We start from the raw sequence: 22,048 nt of genomic DNA on the forward strand, positions 1-22,048 counted from the left end.
CCATAATATAATATATTAATAAATACTTGCAAAAACATGATCTTTTAGCTAATACGAAAACAGATAACACAAAGGGGTCGATTCTGATCATGGAAATAAACTGTCCGTACGATTCGTATCCGGAGCCCTCTACGTACGAATCGTAAACATGCTGTACAACCAAACGAGTACGATCCGGACCGGGGTATGAGGACGCAATTTCTACGGTCCACATCCGGTAAGGGCGATTCGTACGACAAGCACACAATCATACACACCGTACGGTTCGTACACCCCATGATCGCAGGGGTACACACCATACCCCCGCAATCTTGAGTGTACGGACCGTACCCCGGGGGGGGGCGTTCCCTACCTGTTTCGAGGCGAACTCTGCTTCTCCGGATGTTTTTGGCTCCCGTAGAAAAAGCATCTTACGGTGCGTACGCGACACGAATCGTACTTGCTAGGTCGGAAAAACCAGCTATTGCAACACAAGTATTTACTTTCCGAAAAAATAAACACAAAGTAATGCAAAAATAGAATACAATATTACATTATTACTTACCTTACTGTTCCGTCTTCTGACGTCCACTCAGAAAAGATTCACAAAATAGCATAAACATTAGCAGGTACCGTCAAGTACAAACTCATTAACAAACATACATAGCACATTCAAAACAAAATAAATAAACCATTTATTATAGTTTCAAATATTTTTTCAAACAACAACATTTACAATACAACCTAGTTAAAAAAAAGTAATCTACATAACATTTTTTTAACTTTTACTTCCCTAAGGGTGCAATCCATGTTATAGGGCATCACAAACATAGCATAACATTTTGTTAATGTAAATTGTACACATGTAATCCCAAAAACAAAACAGATTCGCAACATTGAGTGCGGGGAGATGGCGGCCGGACGCTAAGCCGGTCGTGAGCTTTTTGCGTCTCTCTCTCTCCCGATGAGGCTGAAAACGCCATAGGATGAAGGCGCTACAAAACGAAGATCGCTCTAAGTTAAATAAATAACTTGAGTAAACTTCTTTTCAAAAAAAAAAAAAAGCTGGAATCCTACCGCGCTGCAGGCGGCTCTCCTGAAGATTTCGGAGCGAGCTGAGTTTGCCTTCTCTGTTTCTCTCAGCCCGTGAGCCGAAAAAGGATAGCGGTGACTATCTGCCCCGAGCGTGTTGCGGAATGGGGTTGGGAGACCAGACTTGGCTGCCTTGGCGTGCTCAGCAAGTCCCACATTCCGGAAGAAGAGAGGAGTCGGAGCAGCGAGATTTCTGTGGCAGCAACAATTCTACACACAGTTTGCAGATCAGCTGGTGGGTGGCGGCTTCAGAGGCACAACGTAGCTGCAGGAAGGAGGTGAGTCGAATCTCCGTGTTTCTTCAGGAGAGGGCAGGGGAGGTCACACGAGGAAGCTGTGCTTCTAATCCAGGCAATCTCGGCGGTTTTTCCGAAACACCTGAAAGATTTAAAGCACTTGAAGCATACGAGGTTCCAGACCCTCTTGCCCACAACTTGACTCACCAGGCTTCTCCCATTGGACTCCATAATTTAAACTAAAAGCAAAAGTGTGACGTCTTAAAAGACCCCCCGGATGCAGGACTTATCGTATCACTCTTTACACTGTCGCATATAAAAGCGCTAGAACCCCGGTCACCTCAGCTAACCCTGTTAGATTTAAAGAGAAACTCAACAGAGAGGTTTCCCACAATAAAAGTGGAGGGGTCAAGTCGTCAGACTCTTGGTAAGGCAGCTTCCTCCCCAGCAGTTAGCGTAAACATAGAGGCTCTCACAGGGGTGGTAGTAACAAATCAAGAGAAAGGACTACAGGTAGAGCAGTTTTTTTCCTGGAGAAGGTGAGGAAAATCCCCAAAATAAAGCTCACCAAAGTGCCACTGCGTCAAGTAAAAAAGACGCGGGTTTGGGCTCACTTTTGATTAATCTCGATGGTAAAGGAAGATCCTCTTATTGCCTAAGGAATAGGCAATTTCTTAAAACAAGTCTCCCATCCGTCACCACACAGCCAGTTGTCCCTAAGGTCACTAAAAGGATTACCCGTAAAGCCTTAAAACTCCAAGTAAATAAAGCTAACAAAAAAGGACAACTAGGGGAAAACCTCGAAACTGGTTAAGAGGTTAAAGCCCCTAAAATAAAAATCACCCCGTCATAAAGATCCTACTTCAAATTGCCGAGTCGGGGTAGGAGCATGGAAATAGGCAAGGAGCAAGAAGAGGCGGTAGCTTCTAGACTCGAGATGGAAGACTGTCCAGTCACCGCTTCAGTTGACACAATAATATCCGGCTCAGAAACAGACAGCAGAGCAGACGCCGGTCCTAATCAGGTTCCGGTCTCCTCTCAAAATCAGGTTCTCAGTCGAGAGCATAGCCCGGCTGCCAGTTTAGTGCCTAGTCCTACCCAGAGCCCGCTCCAATTCCCGATACAGAGCTCTATTGGAAATCTCTAAGAACCTACCTGAAACTCCTATGGAGAGTCAGATTACCAACCCAGAAACCCTACAGGTTAAACCTCAAAGCAGTACGGACGCTCTTCTAGAAAAGATGGAAGAGATAAGATCAAGATTCGAAATCTCTGAAGGTAACCAGAACAAGATACATGAAAAATTCGAGATGCTTGATGTAAAGCCTAGTGCCCAGGGTGAGAGAGTCACCGCAGTAGAAGAAGTGGTGGAAGGGCTAAACAAAAAAGTAGAAACAACCCAAAAGGAAATTAGAACCTTAAAAGCCAAAGATAAAAGCATTGAAGAAAAGCTGGAGGCTTTAGAAAATCAATCTCGAAGATGTAATCTTAGACTCCTCAATGTTCCTGAAGGGCGAGAAGGTTCAGATATAAAAAACTTTATAGTGACATTACTAGAAGAACATTTCTCATGGAGCAAATCATTGGGTCTTGGGATGACATCCAACTGGTACATCGGGATCCTTTTGGAAAATCTAAAGAAGGAATCCAAGGAAAATCTTAATACATTTTAAGACCTATTCACTTAAGGAAAGACTCGAGCGAGGCACTGAAAAGGGCGATTTTAGCAAGGATGACTGGTCTTTTAAAATCCGATCAGACATTGCCAAAGCAACGCAGGACAGGCAGTGGGAGCTCGGGCAGTTGATGCCAGAATTAAAATCTTTAGGCGCAACTGTTCAAATGAAATTCCCAGCTTCCCTTAGAATAATGTGGAGAAATAAAATGTCTAACTTTAGAGATCCGAAAGAAGTGGAAACTTTCCTCGGTCAAATGCGCGACCAGATAAAAATTCAGTGGTTGACACAAACATAAATCACAAAACATTAAAATATCCTTTTGGAACTGAATGAGTTGTAGCACACTTCAAGACAAACATAAATAGAGGCAAAGAGCTCAAAAGGGGCCAGAAAGGGAGGCTTCCCCAAGGAGGGTGGGTGTGTTTTCGCACTTTAGTTTTGTTTCTTTTCATGATCACTTTTTCAATGTACTTTTTCAAAAAAAAAGAAAGGAGGGGAAAAAAAGCGGTGAAAATGCACAGGGGTTGGGAGCAAGATAGGGTAAAAATTAAAATTGTCCTCCACAAAAAATTAGATACATAATGAAGGAGAAATTCAGGGGGTGGCAAAACAGGAAAAAGAAATGAGTCTGACAATGAAACATGTAAAGATAACATCCTGGAATATGAATGGACTACGTACTAAAAGTAGAAGGAAGATTTTTGAATATCTAAAAACAATTGATAGTGAAATAATATTACAGGAAACGCACCTACTAAAAAACGAATGGGAGAATATAGTGAAAAACTTGAACTGGGTGGACACATATATGCACTAACCAAGAAGGTGTCCTAAAAGGAGTCGCTATTCTATTCAAGAAATCTCTGAAAGCGAGGGTAGAATCGGCAGAATCAGATCCTAAAGGAAGGTGGGCAATAGTTCATATTTGACTGCTCAACCAAACTCTCTAGGTGGTGGGCTATTATGGCCCAAACGTGGATGACCCGTCCCCCCTACATAATTTATATACTCATCTGATTTCGGTATTAGGTCCCCTTCTTATAGGAGGGGATTTTAATATTATTCCTGACCCGAAAGTGGATCGGTATCCGAGGGGGAAACAAACTAATTTGCCGAGAATGGCTGCGAATTTATAAAAGGGATTTGAACTTAATTGATATCTGGAAAAAGAAGGGAGACAAGCAAGAGAGCTATTCTTTTAAGAACAAGAAACAAGGGATACAGTCCAGGATAGATTTCTTTTTAATAGATGAAGGACTGCTAGAAAAGATTTTAAAAAGTGGTTAATCTCCCAGCTCACCTCAGACCACTCTGCGGTACAAATGACAATCTTATAAAAGATGTAACGAACCCCCGTAGATGGACGATGGATAGTAAAATTTTGCTAAATCCCGAGATTATTAATCAACTCACGCAGGAAACGAAAATTTTATTTGAAATCAATAATGAGGGAGCCCCAATCCAAATAGTATGGGACACATATAAAGCGGTAATTAGGGGAACGATCCTAAGTCTTACTTCTCATAAATTGAAAGAGCTTAAAAATGAGATTCAAGGGATAGAAGATAATATAACATCAATAGACCAACAAATTCTTACAGATCCGAGAGGGTCTGAATTAGAAATAGAAAGAGTAAAGCAAAATAACAAACTTTCAGAAATCTTAGAAGACAAAATCAAAGAGGTGGGACTGCAGTAAATTGGCCCATTATGAATATGGGGAGGGCTGTGGAAAATGACTGGCCTGGAAGATGAGAACAGACAGGTCTAGAAATAAAATCGCTTCTATAGATCCACGTAATCCATCTCACAATGGAGCTGAGGAAGTAGTAATAAAGCAAGAATTTACAGCTTTTTTTGCAGATGTCTACTCTGAAGATTGTAATCCAAAAGTAGAAGAGAAACACTTTTTTTAGAAACACAGAATACCCCCAAACACACACAAGAGGAGAAAGTCAAACTAAATGCGGAAATAACCACGGAAGTAGATGGCATCCTAAGAAACTTAAAAAGAGGCAAGGCCGCAGGTCCGGATGCCCTCCCGAATGAGCTTTATATTAAACTAAAAGATATCATAGTGACCCCCCTCACTACCCTCAAATAAAAAAATTCTTGAAAATTGTAGTCTCCCAGATTCATGGAATGATGCAACAATTTCTATCCTCCTAAAACCAGGTAAAAATCCTAAAAAATGCGAGTCCTATCGTCCTATATTTATTTTAAACTGCGACTATAAAATCTTCACCCAAATAATAGCGAAAAGACTTGGTCAAATAATGGGTTCTCTGAAATAACCAGAAGGGTTTTGTAGCAGGAAGAAACTTACAAGATCTAACCCATGAACTTTTTGGAGCGATTGATCTAGCCATCTATGAGAAGTTACCTCTATCTATAATCACTGTCGACGCTAAGTGAGGTGATAAAGAAGTTTGATTTAGGAACAAATATATTGAAGATGGTAGAAAATATCCAATTCCCATAAAGCCAGAATATTAATTAATGGGGAGCTAAACAAACACATGATAAAGAGAGGAACACGCCAGGGGCGCCCTCTATCCCCGCTTTTGTTCAATTTTTACATTGAACCGGCAGTGGAATGTCTTAGGAACCATCTTTCTATTGCCCCCTTCACTTACAGAGGCTGGCATAAAAAACTAGCCCTCTATGCTGACGACCTTATGATTTTTACTTGTGATCTTAAGGAGGCCCTTAAATCAACTGAAGAGATGTTATTTAAATTTGGGAAAATCTCTGGCTACCAAATGAACAAGTCTAAGACAGAAACTATGACCTGGAACGACGACTTCCTAAGCCCCTATAAGGAAGAAATTAGATATCTGGGTATAGACTTGATTAAAGATCTAGATAAAGTACCCCAGATTAACATTCATAGAGTGCAGGTGGAAATCAAAAGGCTGTTGAAAATATGGAGTGGCCTACCCCTGTCGGTTTTGGGTAAATCAAACATCCTCAAAATGTCAGTCCTGCCGAAATTTACTTCATCTTTGGTGCCATCCCGTTAAAATTTAACAGAGAATCCATAAAGAAAATTCAGGGAGAGTTATCAAGCTTTATTTGGTCCTCGAAAAAACCTAGAATTGCTTGGAGCAAAATTAGAAGGAAAAACCAGGGTGGGCTAGCCACCCCGGATATTCCAATTTAAAAACAGTAGAATCCTGCTAGGCCCCTATGAGAACTACCAGGTGTATATACAGAAAATGAATAACAGCCACTTCCTTTTCAAATTCGGTCACCCGAAGTTTTAAAAAAAAGTTACGTTGAAGACTTTGAAGGCAGCCGCCAAATTGTGGTATTGGATTAGATATACAGTAAATATCCCCCTTCACAGTGACAAAGCCCCAATTTGGAATTTGCTATGTACACCAGAGTGCCTCAAAGACTGCCTTGCGACTCCCTTAAAACTGGCAGGAATAGTAACTTGGGGGCAACTGCTGTATCAGAACAAAATCATGGAGTGGGAGATACTAAATGAAATCACGAACTCTTCCCTATCCAAGTTTAAATATTATCAACTCCAAAGCTGGGCAAAGTCAATCAAGGAAACTAAATCAGGAAACACTGCTAGAAGGAAAAATGCTGGAAAAACCCTTCAAGAAAGAGATATCATTCTGGTACTGGGCTCTCATAGCATCAGGGGAGGAGGAATTTCGGTTACCGGAGAGAATCTGTGGGAAAGCTGCCAACGATGGATACAATTAACTTATGGCAAGTATCAATAAGCAAATGCTGGTCAATTGTAACATCCGCCGCATTAAAAAGAAATCATTTGTATACTACCCATAGAGCTTATTGGACGCCGGAAAAACTATCAAAATTCAGCGGGTCCACAGTGAAGTCCTGCTCGAAATGTGGATTATCTAAGGCCAATGGCCTGCATATGTTCTGGCAGTGCCCCCTTCTCGACGGTTTCTGGATGGAAGTGGGTAAGACCTTAGAAGAGGTACTGGGAAAACAGCTAACCGTGAGTATTGACGTAGTCATTTTTGGGTTGATGGGTTCACCAACAGTAGAAAAATTAACAAAACGAGAAGAAAATCTAGTATTTCTCTTGATCCTTCTAGCTAGAAGAGATCTGCTTTAAATGGATCACCCCTATTGCGCCGCTGCATAGAGTGGCTATCTTCAGTCCTTAAATTCTACAATCTAGATAAAAAGAAGCCTTTTTCTAAAAAATATAGTTTCTGGGAGATATGGGAAAATCACCACATGGGTTTATAAAGATTGGATGGTTTATTAATTTTATCTTGTTGCCCCCTTATTTCCTTTTTGCTATGATGTCCAATGATTAAGTGAAAACAACAATCATAAATGACGAAGGCCAAATAAGAGTAGCCATAATGGCTAGCTCAACCCACTCCGAAGAGTAACCTTATAAAATAGTAACTGGAAGTAAGGGGTCCCCCGGCTTTCCCTGATGGTTCCCGCCCGTATTCCACCTGGTCGGTGGGTCGGTACAGACTTCACCCAAAACGGGACCTTGAGATCTCCTTACTATAAATGTTGCACGATGAGGACTAAAAAAAAAAAAAAAACACAGATTCGCAACATATTAAAATACATATTTAAAAATATTTTGTAAGACAAAAAATTCTTATAAGTATAGCATTTACAATAGGAAAACTGATAAAACTAAGTACTGTCAATATCAAACACAATTTACTTTCGCTTTCCTCGCTGCTACAACGTGCTGTGCATGGTATGGAGCATAACATTAAATAAAACTGTAAATCAACCGTGAACATTACAGTATTCACATAGATAATACACAAGTACAGGCAACGTTAAAAAAACATCTTACCTTTCTCTCTCCTCGCTGGTCCCTCTTTTCAGCTTCTGGCTGTCAAGTGAAGCATCAGAACAATGACATCAGCATTAAAAGTTATGCTAAACATGCGAATATTATCAATCACTACAGAACAGATTCGCAAAACACTAAAATACTACATAAATAAATTACATCTATGTTTTCTTTAGCAATAACATTTACAATAGCAACAGTTAACACAGAAAGCTGTAACAAAAAAAGAACAAAACTTAACTTTTACATCGCTGGCTGCGCCTTCTTTCTTGCGTCCACCTAGTGAGGTGGGGCATCATAAAATTAGCATCAATATTGGAAATCCCCATACAGTTCACGTGCACATAAATTCGCATTAGCACTTTCAACTACATGCGCGTATAAAAACAAAAAGGATCTCAATCAAAACAAAATACCCAGTATTAAAAATATATAACACATTTAATTATCCCATTCATTTATTATTAACAGACTACTACACATAGGAAACTACATATTTTTTTACAAATTACCTTTGCCGTAGCTTGCTGCTCCATTTTCTTTACTCTGTAAAGGACAACAAGAAGCATAAAACAAAACTTAGCATAGAATACTAAAATAACATTTACATTTTACATAGCAACAAACAAAATAGCACAAACTTAAAAAATGTATGAGAATGAAACTTATCTTCAACTTCCCTCAATGCTCCTTCATGTTGCCACTTATAAGTCCAGTCAGTAAGCTAAGACAGAAAAAAATTAAATTGCCTTTAGAGTGGGGCAATAGAGTGTATGTCTAGTTTAGTCTCTCTGGTACATACGCTTAGGCCTCAGTCATTGTGCCTTCTGTTATTCTTAGTTGATCACCCATTGTGCAGTATGTCATTCTAATGCATGGGTACATGCAAAAACTTTCCCAAGGGCCACAAGTTTGGCTGGTGATGTGACCAATCGCTATATTTATGCCAGCTGGTTAGTGTTCAGAGTTTGTCAGTAAGATGGTTGTAGGGGAAGCAAAGCATATACATCTAGTTCCTGAATTGCACAATGTGAAACCAAAAGCTTGGGACTAATAATGGGTTCTCAACTTAACCTAATTGTGTAATTCTAGGCAAATGTTTTATTTCACTTTTCCTCCTTTTTCTTAAACATACAAGGACCTTGAAATACATAACTTCAAAATGTATCCTGTATAAAATCTTCTCTTGTGTTTAATGTAATACACTATACGTTGTTAAACTTATACTTTGCAGTGCCCATGATTGCTTCCATTTAACAAATTGAATTGTTAAATTTCATTTTCGAACACTGTACTTTGTTCCAGTCATAACTAGTAATAACTCACTTTGCCCTAAAGTTTTCTCTTTAACTCTTGACTAAAATTACAATAAAACACTGCACCCATAGTTACCATTTGTTTTTTTCAAACCAGTAAAACTAACCCCCATACCTGCCCCCATTACCTACGAACAATAATAATCACAAGATGCTTCTGTGACCTTTTAACACAGTGTTTATTACAGCCTAAGTACTTTGCTTTTTTACTGCTACCTAAAGTAAAGTATTATCAAACCATTATTGAACAATTTCACGTTTCAAAGCTTTTACCTGCAGAAGTACAAACTGTAAATTAAGACTGTTTGTCTCCTTAAAAAATCTACACAAATAGAAATTCCCTGCCTTCACGACCACGCAAACACCCCCAGGCCAGGAAAGTATTACAACAGCTACTAGTCACAACTCAAACCTCTCCCCACAATTTCCAAGTCCCTTAAAGCTTTCCTATGTGCGCTCTAAGTAACTCTAAGCCACTTATTAAGTTACAAGCTACCACTACCCACATTGTTTTAATATTACTTGTTGGACTGTGCTCACTACAAAGTACTGCTATCTAGTCCACAAAACAAAAGTCACTAAACACGCTTTTTCTTTCGTATAATTTCTGTTTTACATACAATAGTTACAGTTTAATATTTATAAATGTAATTAACAAATTAACAGTTTATATATTTATATATCGCTTTTTTGTCTCCTTTTATACAGACTACTTCACTAATCAAGGCAACGAAATACGAAAAGGGTAAGAATTTTGTAGAAATTACTTAACACTAGATATCACCTGTATATACAGTACAAGAAACGATTAGCAAGCAATTAGCCATTTTAACAAGTATATAATAGAATACTTAACACAGAAGCAATTACATATATGGCTAGAATACTGCAAGCTAGGCATCACCAAGGGCATTCACAATTTAGTAGTATATCTTGAGGAAATCAATGCCTATCAAATAGTACTTTAGCAATTATACTTAATATTTGTAAACCAGTAAATACATGGAATTCAAATGATTCATATTTTATTATCGAGTTAGAATGCATTTCAGCATCTCCTAATAATAATGAAATATTTATGCATCCTGGTGACTTACCTAAATACATAGAACATAATTACATATACTCTATTACTAAAAGTACCTTCCTATGGTGATGCTGCTGATTGGCCACAACGAGGAGTGGCCACTTCATTTTGAAGTGCGCATGTCGGGTTGGCTGACCATCTGGTTGCGGCCAGACCGCCATGTGCAATTCAAACCTCTGACAATACATGATCAAAGCAATTCTTAAAAAGCGCTGGAGCCATTTGAAGCTTCATGGTGGCAAACAATCATTCATTCATTATGAGAGGTAACGGAAGCGTGTGCTGCTTCTTTTAATGGACACTTCTAAAATGGACTGGTGCACTGCGTACAGACTCTACAGGGGCCCAGGCTGCGTCCACCCCACACGGAGCAGCCTCCATCTTACACGTCGCACCGCAGGGACTCTTCAAGGGCCCATCCATGGTCATCTCCAGGGTCAAAGACCAGGACCGGGAGAGGGCACATGCTTTCTCCAAGTAGTATGTGATCAGTGCCTTGCACGGCTGGTTTGGGCCTCACGCCAGGGCTTTTTTCCTGTCTGGTCAAGAGCCGGCTTTAGCGCTGGTGTCCGGTGCAGCAAGGTTTTTGGCAAAATGACCACCTTGGATTCCTTCAGTACCAATCAAGCAAAAGTGTCCGTCATCTCTCCATAGCTCCTCTCACATACATTTCTTTGTTTTAAAGCACTGGTTACGGCTGATTTTACAAATCCACTCAGCTATCCACAAAAATGCAGATCTGTTCTTCGCAGCAGTGATATTATCCTGCTGCTCTACTTTATGGCGAGTCAAAACTGCCACTAGACAAAACTCCATTTCTCTAGCAGGAACATTAACCACAAGAGTTATCTTGACATTTATTGCTGCCTGAAAGCTGGAAGCACAAGGAACTCTGCAGCAGGTGCTTCCCATGGTAAGTTATTGCTCAACACAGCCCCCCCCCCTTAGGGTCAGTGTGTCCCTCCAGATCAGCGCCCGGTGCGGCCGCACCAGCAGCACCGCGCTAAAACCACCCCTGGTCCGGTCTCAGTGGATTCCTTTGGCCGCAGACAGTCCATCTCGCTGTGACACTCTTCATGCGCCAGCACTAGGGTGGTGAACCTTGACCAAACTCCAAGGCGCTATGATTTCTGAGCCCATCTTCAAGGTGCTTACCCCTCACAGGACCCAAGGGGTCAACGTGCTAAACACTCCAATTTAGCCAGGGGTGAACACAAACTTGTAATCGACCCAGAACCAGTGCTTTAAATGGGCCGGTACTGTCCAGTACTGAGAACCGGCACTTTTTATTTTGAGAGGCAGAGCACCTGCACTTCTCCAGTATTAGGGGTGTCTTTCATAGATTCACATGCTTGAATATCCCCGGTCGTCGAAGTGGGAGTCCCACGGTACATAAAATAGCAGTCATATATGCATGTATACATGAAAAATATAACTAATAAAAATATACATACATATAGTGCAGTAAATTGTAAATTCTAAAAGTACCATAGAACATAATAGGCCCATTGAAAAGCCTACGGGAGAACTCACTTTAGTAGCATATCAGAGTCATTATGTGTTGGATCACATTCCAGCCAATCAGGCTGTAGCCTCCTCTAGAACCTTCTCCTCAGAAGCCCAAGTCCTCAGATTTTCTACCGCACGTCGTGTGAAGGGAGTCTCCCTGAGCTCTGCTCAGTTTTCTTCAACTTTACCTGTTTTTTCTTCAAGAAAATGTCTTCAAACAAGAAATCTCTGTTTAAAGCCTGCCCTTCATGTGGTAAACTGCGCCTTTTCCACGAGGATCCACACAGTAAATGCATTTACTGTCTCTACCCAGACCATGAGGTGAAAAACTGTAAGTACTGTCGCACTTTCCCTCCTAAGACTCTGAGAGATAGAGAGGCCCGTCTCCTTCTGTGGCTACAGAAGTTGAAGACTTCGGAGTCTGTGGTTTCTGATGTAGAGAGCCTGTCATCTTTTACTTCAAAGTCCTCTCAGAAGCGTGGGTCTGAGACTGAGGTTCCTTCTCCTTTTCTCAAGAAGAGTAGACTGTTGGATCCCTCTAGGATTGTCTCCCCACAGGATTCGCTTCAGGGCACGTCTACGGGACCTGGTTCTCTGACGTCTGCGCCCAAAGCCTTACCTACCAGTAAGAAATCTGGTTTTGGCTCGTCGACGGGCTCGTCGCCGCGCCCGTCGACGTCTTCAGCGTCGACGAAATCCATTTCTACCATCTCCACGTCGACGACGACATGTTCAATGTCCACCGGCGCTACGTCGACGACGACCACCTCGTCGACGGCGACCTCGAAGGTGAGACCCATCTCTTCAGTGGTGAAGATCTCGTCGACGACCGTCAAGGATAGACCGTCGACGACGAAGCCGTCGACGCATCCATCGTCGGCGCATACACCGTCGATGAAGACCAAGCCTCCACTCAGCGCCCCGTCGACGACGAAGCCGTCGACGCATCCATCGTCGGCGCATACATCGTCGACGAAGACCAAGCCTCCACCCAGCACCCCGTCGACGGGCCCGTCGACGGCGCCCCCGTCGACGGCGCCTCCGTCGACCAGCACTACCTCGTCGACGGCCTCGTCGACGACTCTCATACCGTCGACGCCTTCGTCGTCGACGGCCAAAGCTCCACTCTCGTCGACGAACAAAGCCCCGCTTCCGTCGACGGGCCCGTCGACGGACAAGGAATCCTCGTCGACGAAGAAAATTCCGTCCAAGTCGACGCCGATGGCCTCTTTGTCGGCAATGCACCCGCCTCCGGGTGTTGCTGACGGTGCCGCATTTACGCCAATGGGCTCGTTGGCGTCGCACCAACCTCTACCAAAAACGGCTTCCATCTACACAGTGGTTACTGCTTCTTCTTTGCGGACCATACCACTCATCCAACTGAGTCCTGTGAGGAGTGGCGCTCGTCTTCCAGACAAATTATTCCAGTCTGGTGAGGAAGAATCCGGAAACGATTCGGAAGTGGAAGGATTATTTAGACAGGCAACAAGTCCTTCGGATTTGAACATTAAGTGCCAGGAATATAGTGACGAGGGTGATGTGGTGGACAATGTCGAAGATGGGACTGACTTGTTTCCTGTTGATACGTCCGAACCGGTGCCTTCAGAGCCTGTTACCCAGATACCTCTGTCCTTGGTGATGAACCTTCAGCACATGCTGGATGATTATAACCGCAGGTTTCCTTCTTCTACTCCTGCTTCTCCAGCACCACTGCCTCCTCCGCAGCCTCAACCGCAACTTCCTCAGGCACCTACACCAGTTTCACCGGCTTCACCGGATGGTGCTTGCCCTGACACTGGCGACGAGGATCCGGATCCTCACAACACAGATGACGACGACAATGACGCCGACATGGCTGAGTGGGACAATTATAGGGCTCAAACACCTTCCACTCCGCCCACCTCGCCTCTACATTCGCCCCCAGTGGACATGGCACATTTCCACAATTTGATGATCCGGGCTACAAAACGGTTTCATCTCAAAGTCGAACAACAACAGCATGAAAGTGACTGCTTTCTATATGACTTTAAAGACATCTCACAAAGGCAATCCCACACTATACCAATCGTGGAATATATTTGGAAGGAAGGCCTTAAATTGATGGAACGTCCCAATTCTGTTCCTGCGGTCTTACCCAGATTGGACAGGAAATACAAAGCACCGGCGTCTTCTCCGGCCTGCTTGGTGTCTCAACCGAAGGCAGATTCGGTAATTACTCAGGCTGCACAAAAAAGATCGCGCAATCCTGCAACGCCACTCACGTCTCCTCCTGATCAGGAAGGCCGCAAATTGGATTCCATAGGAAAGAAATTCACGACCATGGCGGCTACTACAGTGAGGGCGGCAAACACTCTGGCTATACTGGGCCGTTATGACCGCCAGATGTGGTCCGAGATTGCTGCATTGATTCATCAGCTGCCTGAGGCAATCCGGACAGAAGCACAGGCGATTATTCACGAGGGAGAGTCGATTTCTTCCGAAATCATCGATTGTGCACTCGATATTTCCTCCACGGGATTTCGACAATTGGCGGGGGCTGCAGTCTTGAGGCGTCAAGGCTGGCTGCGCTCTACCACTTTCCGTCCTGAAGTACAGGCAAGAGTCCTAGATTTACCGTATGACGGAGAATTATTGTTTGGCAAACATGTGGATGATGCCCTTGAGGCGATAAAAAAAGGACACTGACACTGCGAAATCCTTGGCGAGCCTACAATACATGAAACGGCCTTTTCGGGGTGCACGGGGTAGAGGCGGAGGCTCCTCTACTTTTCGTGGCTCAAGTCAATATCGTTCATTCAACACCTACAACGATAACAGACAGCGGGGTGCCTATCAATCTCAAACTCGACAATCCACCTCCAGGCCTTACCAAAGGAAATCCACTTAGAGGTGGATCAAACACCAAAAAGCAGTGACTGCCTCAGACCCTTCCTTTTGCCGACCGTACATCTTGGAGGTCGCTTCTCGAAATACTTTTACAAATGGTCCACAATCACCTCCGACCAATGGGTCCTGGACGTTATATCCAAAGGACATACCCTGGAATTCACAAAATTTCCACCCACATCCACCTTCGGGGCCACCACCCCCTCATTTCAAGGACCTTCTGGCCCAGGTGAACTTAATGATCAAAAAAGGAGCCATCGAACTAGTGCCGCAAGGTCAACGCGGCAAGGGGTTCTATTCCCGCTTTTTCTTAGTCAAGAAGAAGTCGGGGGAATGGCGTCCAATATTGGATCTACGAGCTCTAAACAAATTTCTAATTTCAAAAACTTTTCAGATGTTAACTCTGATCCAAATTCTGAATTTTCTCAATCCAAGCGAGTTCTATTCCACAATCGACCTTCAGGACGCTTACTTCCATGTGCCAATCCACCCCAGACACAGGAAGTATCTCCGCTTCACGGTCGGGCAGCTACACTTCCGATTCAAAGTCCTGCCATTCGGCCTCCGCTCAGCACCAAGGGTTTTTACCAAGATCTTGGCCCCCGTAGCTGCCTTCCTACGTCTCCAAGGTATCCAATTTTACCCATACCTGGACGACTGCCTCATCAAGGCAAGCACTTTTCACCAGACGGAGCAGCACACTCAAGTTTGCGTCTCCCTTTTCCACGCCTTGGGGCTTTCAATCAATTGCCAGAAGTCACACTTTCAACCATCGCAACGGAGAAATTTTCTCGGAGCCTTGCTAGATTCTCGGCAGGGAAAAGTGTTCGTTTCCCAGGAAAGACAGGACCGCATGTTAATGATGGTGCGCTCCCTCCAATCAAAACTGTCCGTTTCTGTCCGAATGTTCAAATCATTCCTTGGCATGGCCTCCTCGTGCATCCACCTCATTCCAAATTGCAGATTGCACATGAGGACTCTCCAGGAGGAACTGGACAGGCAGTGGAAACAGGTGTCGGGGTCCTTCGAGGACAAGGTCCTTTTAACACCTCGCATACAGAAAGCGCTGGAGTGGTGGGCTCACCCTCCACACATATCTGCGGGCCGTTCATTCCAGGACGAACCCCCAACTCTGACGCTTACGACAGACGCGTCTCTCGAAGGCTGGGGAGCGCATCTCGACGGCATGTCTGTGAAAGGGAAGTGGACGGCAATACAACGAACTTGGCACATCAATCGTCTGGAACTCTTGGCGATTTTCTTAGCCCTCAAATCTTTCCAGAGGTTAGTGCGGGGACACACTTTGCTGGTGAGGACGGACAACACCACCAGCATGCACTACCTCAACAAGCAGGGCGGCACGAGGTCTCTTCCACTTTCTCAACTAGCACAAGAAATATGGGATTGGGCGATTCAACGTCAAATTCATCTCACAGCCATTCACGTGCCAGGTGTGGCCAATGTTCTGGCGGATTCACTCAGCCGAGCGTCATCAGACAATCACGAGTGGGAACTCAATCAGCCCACGGTCGAGTACATCTTCCGGCGGTGGGGCCAGCCACGGATGGATCTTTTCGCGACTGCTGTCAACAAGAAATGCCCACGCTTTGCAAGTCGGCATCCCCACAGAGAGTCGAGCGGGAATGTATTTTCGATCGATTGGTTGAACGATTTCATCTATGCTTTCCCTCCACTTCCTCTGATCCCTCTATTGTTACACAGGATGAGGTTCCAACCTTGTCGCATCATCCTGATCGCACCCAAGTGGCCGAGACGTCCATGGTTCACGGACCTGCTCCTCTTCTCGCAGTCCGATCCGTTGCCACTCCATCCTCTGCCGCACCTCCTCACGATGCAGCAGGGACTAATTTGTCATCCGGATCCAGCATACCTTCAACTCCATGCCTGGAACCTGAGTACAATGAATTTGCACGTTTAACTATTGACAAGGACTGCAGTGAGGTGTTAGCGCGGGCTCGCGCACCCTCCACCATAAAAACGTACCAACTCAAGTGGAAACGTTTCTGTGTCTGATGCCGCACCAAGGATTTGGACCCAATGACTGCAAAACCTGAACAAATTTTACCTTTCTTTTTATCCCTGGCAAAATCAGGTCTGTCCCACTCAACTCTTAAAGTGTTTCTGGCGGCGATTTCCCGTTTCCGCCATGATGGTTCCACATCTTTATGTTCTTCAAGGATCATTAAACAATTTTACAAGGGCCTTTTTAGGATGTTTCCACCTATCCGTCGCCCTCCGCCTGCCTGGCGCTTGAATTTGGCCTTGTCTCAACTACTTCTACCACCATTTGAACCTATTCACTCGGCAACTCTTAAATTTCTCACGTGGAAAGTTGCTCTCTTACTCGCCTTAACGTCCTCAAGACGTGTCAGTGACAGCCAGGCGTTTACCATACAGCCTCCTTTCCTAAAATTCTCCAACGAGGCCGTGACATTACGAACTAATCCTAAGTTCATCCCGAAGGTTCCCAGTGACTTTCATCTCAACGAACCTGTAATTCTGAAGACTTTCTTTCCTGCTCCGCAAACTCCAGCTGAGCGGTCATTGCATTCATTAGATTTGAAACGTTGTCTCAAATTCTACATTCAACGAACTGCACCTATCAGAAAATCGGATCAATTGTTTGTGGCATATGGTCCAACTTGCAAAGGACAACCTGTTACCAAGCAGACTATAACCAGGTGGATCTCCTCTACCATATCCTTCTGCCACCAACGGGCTGGAAAGCCCCTTCCTGCTCCAGTTCGTGCTCATTCAACTAGAGCAGTGTCTACTTCGGCTGCCCTTTTTGCGGGGGTACCCTTACGCCAGATCTGCAGAGCTGCTACTTGGTCGAGCAGCCATACTTTTACTAAGCACTACTGCCTGCAATCAACAGACGCCGCGGATGCAGCAGTGGGTCAAGCGGTGCTGCGGAATCTTTTCCAGTAAAGGTGAGCCTCTGTTGCTACCCGCCTCCAGTCATTAAGGTTTTTTCATAATTATGTTTTGGTATTTAGTGCATATTACCATATATATATTTACCTTCTTTGCTTGATGTATTACCTTTATGACTCCTGTGATGTTTTTACTGCTTTCTACTCAAGCATGTGAATCTATGAAAGACACCCCTAATACTGGAGAAGAACTATAGTTACTTACCTGTAAACTGTGGTTCTCCAGTATTGGTGTCTTTCATAGATTCACATGCGACCCTCCCATCCTCCCCTCAGAGGCTCTCTTTCTCCTCAGGCACTTTTACTTACTCTGTGCTACGAAAATCTGAGGACTTGGGCTTCTGAGGAGAAGGTTCTAGAGGAGGCTACAGCCTGATTGGCTGGAATGTGATCCAACACATAATGACTCTGATATGCTACTAAAGTGAGTTCTCCCTTAGGCTTTTCAATGGGCCTATTATGTTCTATGGTACTTTTAGAATTTACAATTTACTGCACTATATGTATGTATATTTTTATTAGTTATATTTTTCATGTATACATGCATATATGACTGCTATTTTATGTACCGTGGGACTCCCACTTCGACGACGGGGGATATTCAAGCATGTGAATCTATGAAAGACACCAATACTGGAGAACCACAGTTTACAGGTAAGTAACTATAGTTCTTCTCAAGAGATGTATAAATTTGAATTGGAGAGCACTGTCACTTCCCAAGAGATGTACTAGTTTGAATTGGAGAGCACCGGCACTTCAAGAGAGATGTACTAGTTTGAATTGGAGAGCACCGGCACTTCCCAAGAGAGATGTACTAGTTTGAATTGGAGAGCACTGTCACTTCCCAAGAGAGATGTACTAGTTTGAATTGGAGAGCACCGGCACTTCAAGAGAGATGTACTAGTTTGAATTGGAGAGCACCGGCACTTCTCAGAAACAAGCAGATACTCTGGTACAAGGTAATTGAACTTCAATTTTCCCATTTCAAGCACTGCCCAGTACTGCAGGCAGCACGGTTCCCTGGCAACACTGCACACTAACAACCTTGTGCAAAGGCCGCCATATTGCTAGAAGAGATTTACTGTCTGAGCCAGGACAGCTCCTGTGCACGTGAACAGTCCTGCGGGGTGCCGTGCACACTCATTCTTGCACACTCGCAATCCCGTGCACGGCTGCTCTTCTGTGCTTTTGTGAGTTTGTGCATTCAGTGTTAGCTCTGTGCACGGTAGCCCAGGAAGCAGGTGTGCCCTCAAGCATTGTTACAGAGGCAGATCCTTGCACAGCAGGTGTTATGGACCGCTAGTTCTGTGCACCGAGCCTTACAGGCAGCTTTGCACTATGCTAGCTATGTGTACAGGTAGCGCTGCACTGAAGCCTCCCTGTGCAAGAAAACTGTGCAGCCAGCCCTGAGCATTAGCTGCACTGTAGTCCTCCAGACTGTTCCACTTGTGCACTAGTCAGTCTGTGCACTGGAAGCTCAAATTATTTCCCTGCACATTGCCAGTCCTGCTCATTTACCCTGTGCACGCTGCCAGCCTTCTACACTGCCAGCCCTGTGCACCTGCAGCTGTATGCATTTACAACGCCAGGCCCGGACAGAGCCAGGCCCGGACAGAGCCAGGCCCGGACAGAGCCAGACCCGGACAGAGCCAGACCCGGACAGAGCCAGACCCGGACAGAGCCAGACCCGGACGCCGCCACACCGTTACTGTTGTAGCAGTGCTTGCTGCTCAGTCCGCGTTTCCTCCAGAGAAAGTGTAGTTTAGTGAATTTGTTTTGTTAAACCGTCTGTAGTACTTTCAGCTCCTTTCAAAGGAGTTCTGAGGCAGAAGATTCACGAGCTGTCCTTGCACCAGCAGCTTCTTTGCAGAGTTGAAAGATTAGTCAAGACAGTTCCAGTGACGCAAGTACAGCTCTGGGAGCAAACTTCAAAATATATAAAGACTACTCAGTAGTTCGAAACTTTGTTTCCGTTGCTCAGACCCCAAATATCACTCATGTTTCGTATTCAGAGGGATCTTTTAGAAAATGCAAGTTTTCAAAGAGTCTTAGGTTTAAATAATTAGAGCAATAAGCGAAAACTGACCTGTGCTGTTGCTCCAGTTGAGTGTAAAGGCTTCGATGATTCCACCTGCATTAAAAAGGAGAAAGGTTAATAGTTCTACCAACAATATCCGATACGGATTAGTTATTAGACTGCACATTAGTTACTTTGAATTGTAATTGCATTCCTACAGGATAGGACGCATTGTGCCCTGTTGTGAAATCACTAGGAGTGAAGGATGCGGTTCCTATATCTCAACCCCTCTGTTTTTGTAAATCTTTGGGTATCTTGTGTAGTCTACTTGGAAGATTTCATGTAGGTTCAATCTCTGCATATGTTCACACGGGGGACCCTTTTAAGCAGACCCTGGTGGGCTCCCTCATGGAAACAGAGCACATAATGCCTCTTCTCTCTGGAAGACAGGCTTTTACCCCCGGTGAACACCGCAACACACTTCCACTCCATATTTCAATCTATGAAATAGTTTCTGCCTGATCGCAGCTATGGTCGAGACCCTGATTGAAGGGGTGAAGGTCCATCTGCTTCATTTCAATTGTCCGCAAACTCAGGTATGTCCCTATCCCCGTCTTTGAAAGCAGCCAGGAAGTAACTCGCACACATCTTACCTTGGACAGAGCTTCATCTCATCCTGTACTCAGTTTTCATTCAGCACCAAACTCGCATGAATCCCCAGGCATTGAAGCCCTTTCACTCGGCACTCGTCCCTTATCAACCTTCATTCTTGCACAGAGAGGACTCACCATTCTCTTGACTTTGGCAATTGTTATTGTTGTAATGAACGATATTAATTTAATGGAAATTATTTAAATTTTTTATTGTATATAGAGAATGAAATTCAACATTCTTCTTTTAACCAATGCTTTTAAAAAAGTACTTTCATTTTTTTTGTATCTTTATGAAAACAGAATAAAGAAATTGATTGAGTAACTTTTGTCCCCCCAATATGTCAACTTGGCTGGGGCTAAGATTACACCAGTGGACTTATGTTGTGACCGAGCCTAGCCCCTGCCAGTCCACCACAGGTACCACTCTCTACAATCCCAGTCACCTGTGCCAAATCCTGAGGCATCACAGAGTGTTGGACTGGCACCTGGGAGAGCGGCCTGTAACAGGCAAAAACCCTCCAATCCATCAACAAAAAAGAGTGGCGTTGCTCCTGTCTGCTGGATCCCTGTTCAGTTTTCATACATTTCAGGGGGTCAGAAAACCTGCTCCAAATTAATTACTGCTCTGAATCCCATGTTTTATTTCATAGCCGGCTCTAAATCTCACTTTTTGTTCACAGCAGATGAGAAATCGGAGGCTGCCCCTCATAGTTCGGTAATTCACACTCCTGTTGCATGGCAAAGGCCCTTCTTCCAGCTTTGTAGGACGTTACGGACCCCTCTTGCTATTTCTGAAGAGTTGGTAAAGACGTCTTCTGGTTCTTGAACACCCCTCCATCCATCACCTGCGGGATCAGAAGATGGAAAGTTCCAACTCATGGTTTGTTACCGCCGGTGTACACCCCTCTGTGTTCTCCACTATCTCTTGGTTCATGGCTGCTTGTAAACGCCTGTTGCCCCTTTTGTTATTTCGTCGCACAACAGATTCCCACAGAATAACAAACATTACCTATATCTTGATGGCTAGCATGGCTTCCTACAACACGCATGGAATTACCGCCATTATTCTAGGATCTGGAGTATCACTCAAGCACAGACACTACTCTGCCCTCATCCCATGAGTGTCAGCCAGAATGAAAGGATCTACTCTTCACAATGAACATACCGGCTCCGTTTAGAAACTCACTTTGTTCGACTGATTAACGCGGTCAAAGTCTCTTGAAGTTCACCCGGGCAATCCTGGGAAGGTGCTTTTCTTCCATGAAGGAGGCAGTATTTACGAACGCCTGTGTTGCGCCCAAATATAAAACGTGGCTCCCACATTGATTTTTCCTCTTTATTAAAGTCTTCCATGTTTTACATGGGGGCATTTTAATTTTGTCTCTTTTCCTGTTAAAAGGCAGTCGTACCAGACCACTGCCAATGTGGTTGTTTTAAACTCTTGCACAAAATGACAATCTGTCTCACTCTGGAAATCCAGCTGTAGGTTCCACTTATAGAACGTGTGCTCCCAAACGCAGCAAAAGCTTTAACTTTGTTAAACAAAGGTTATGTAAGTAATAGAATAGTTTACGGAGCGTGAGCCAAGGTAGCTCGCAGGAGCCTTAAGCGCAGGTAGAAGAAACTCCCTAAGAGGAGGAGGAGCTTTGGAAGGAGATGCACATTATTCTCCCAATACTAGACACAAAACTGTCCTTAAATCCATTTCTACAATGTATTATACCAGGAGGGTCCGAAAGAAACAGGACTGGGAGTTTCTTACAATCAGAAATGCAGTTTTGCCTTCTAACGGAGAAGAGTTTATAAGGTGGTGGCTAG

The 22,048-nt window shown here is 44.0% G+C and overlaps 1 protein-coding gene across 1 annotated transcript in view; it reads right to left on the bottom strand.

Moving 5' to 3' along the window:
* Positions 1-3,396: 3,396 nt before the first annotated feature.
* The window catches only part of LOC144790963 (uncharacterized), a 61,713-nt gene continuing 43,061 nt past the window's right edge, over positions 3,397-22,048 (bottom strand). Inside the window, exons 3-5 of the mRNA XM_078665580.1 lie at positions 19,647-19,691; positions 8,318-8,351; positions 3,397-7,844 (exon numbers count right to left, since the gene is read on the bottom strand). Of these exons, the coding sequence (XP_078521706.1) occupies positions 7,758-7,844; positions 8,318-8,351; positions 19,647-19,691 (166 nt within the window). The 3' untranslated portion in view covers positions 3,397-7,757. The remainder of the gene's footprint in view (positions 7,845-8,317; positions 8,352-19,646; positions 19,692-22,048) is intronic.

The sequence above is a fragment of the Lissotriton helveticus genome, chromosome 11 (assembly GCF_964261635.1).
Source record: "Lissotriton helveticus chromosome 11, aLisHel1.1, whole genome shotgun sequence".
NCBI lineage: Eukaryota > Metazoa > Chordata > Amphibia > Caudata > Salamandridae > Lissotriton > Lissotriton helveticus.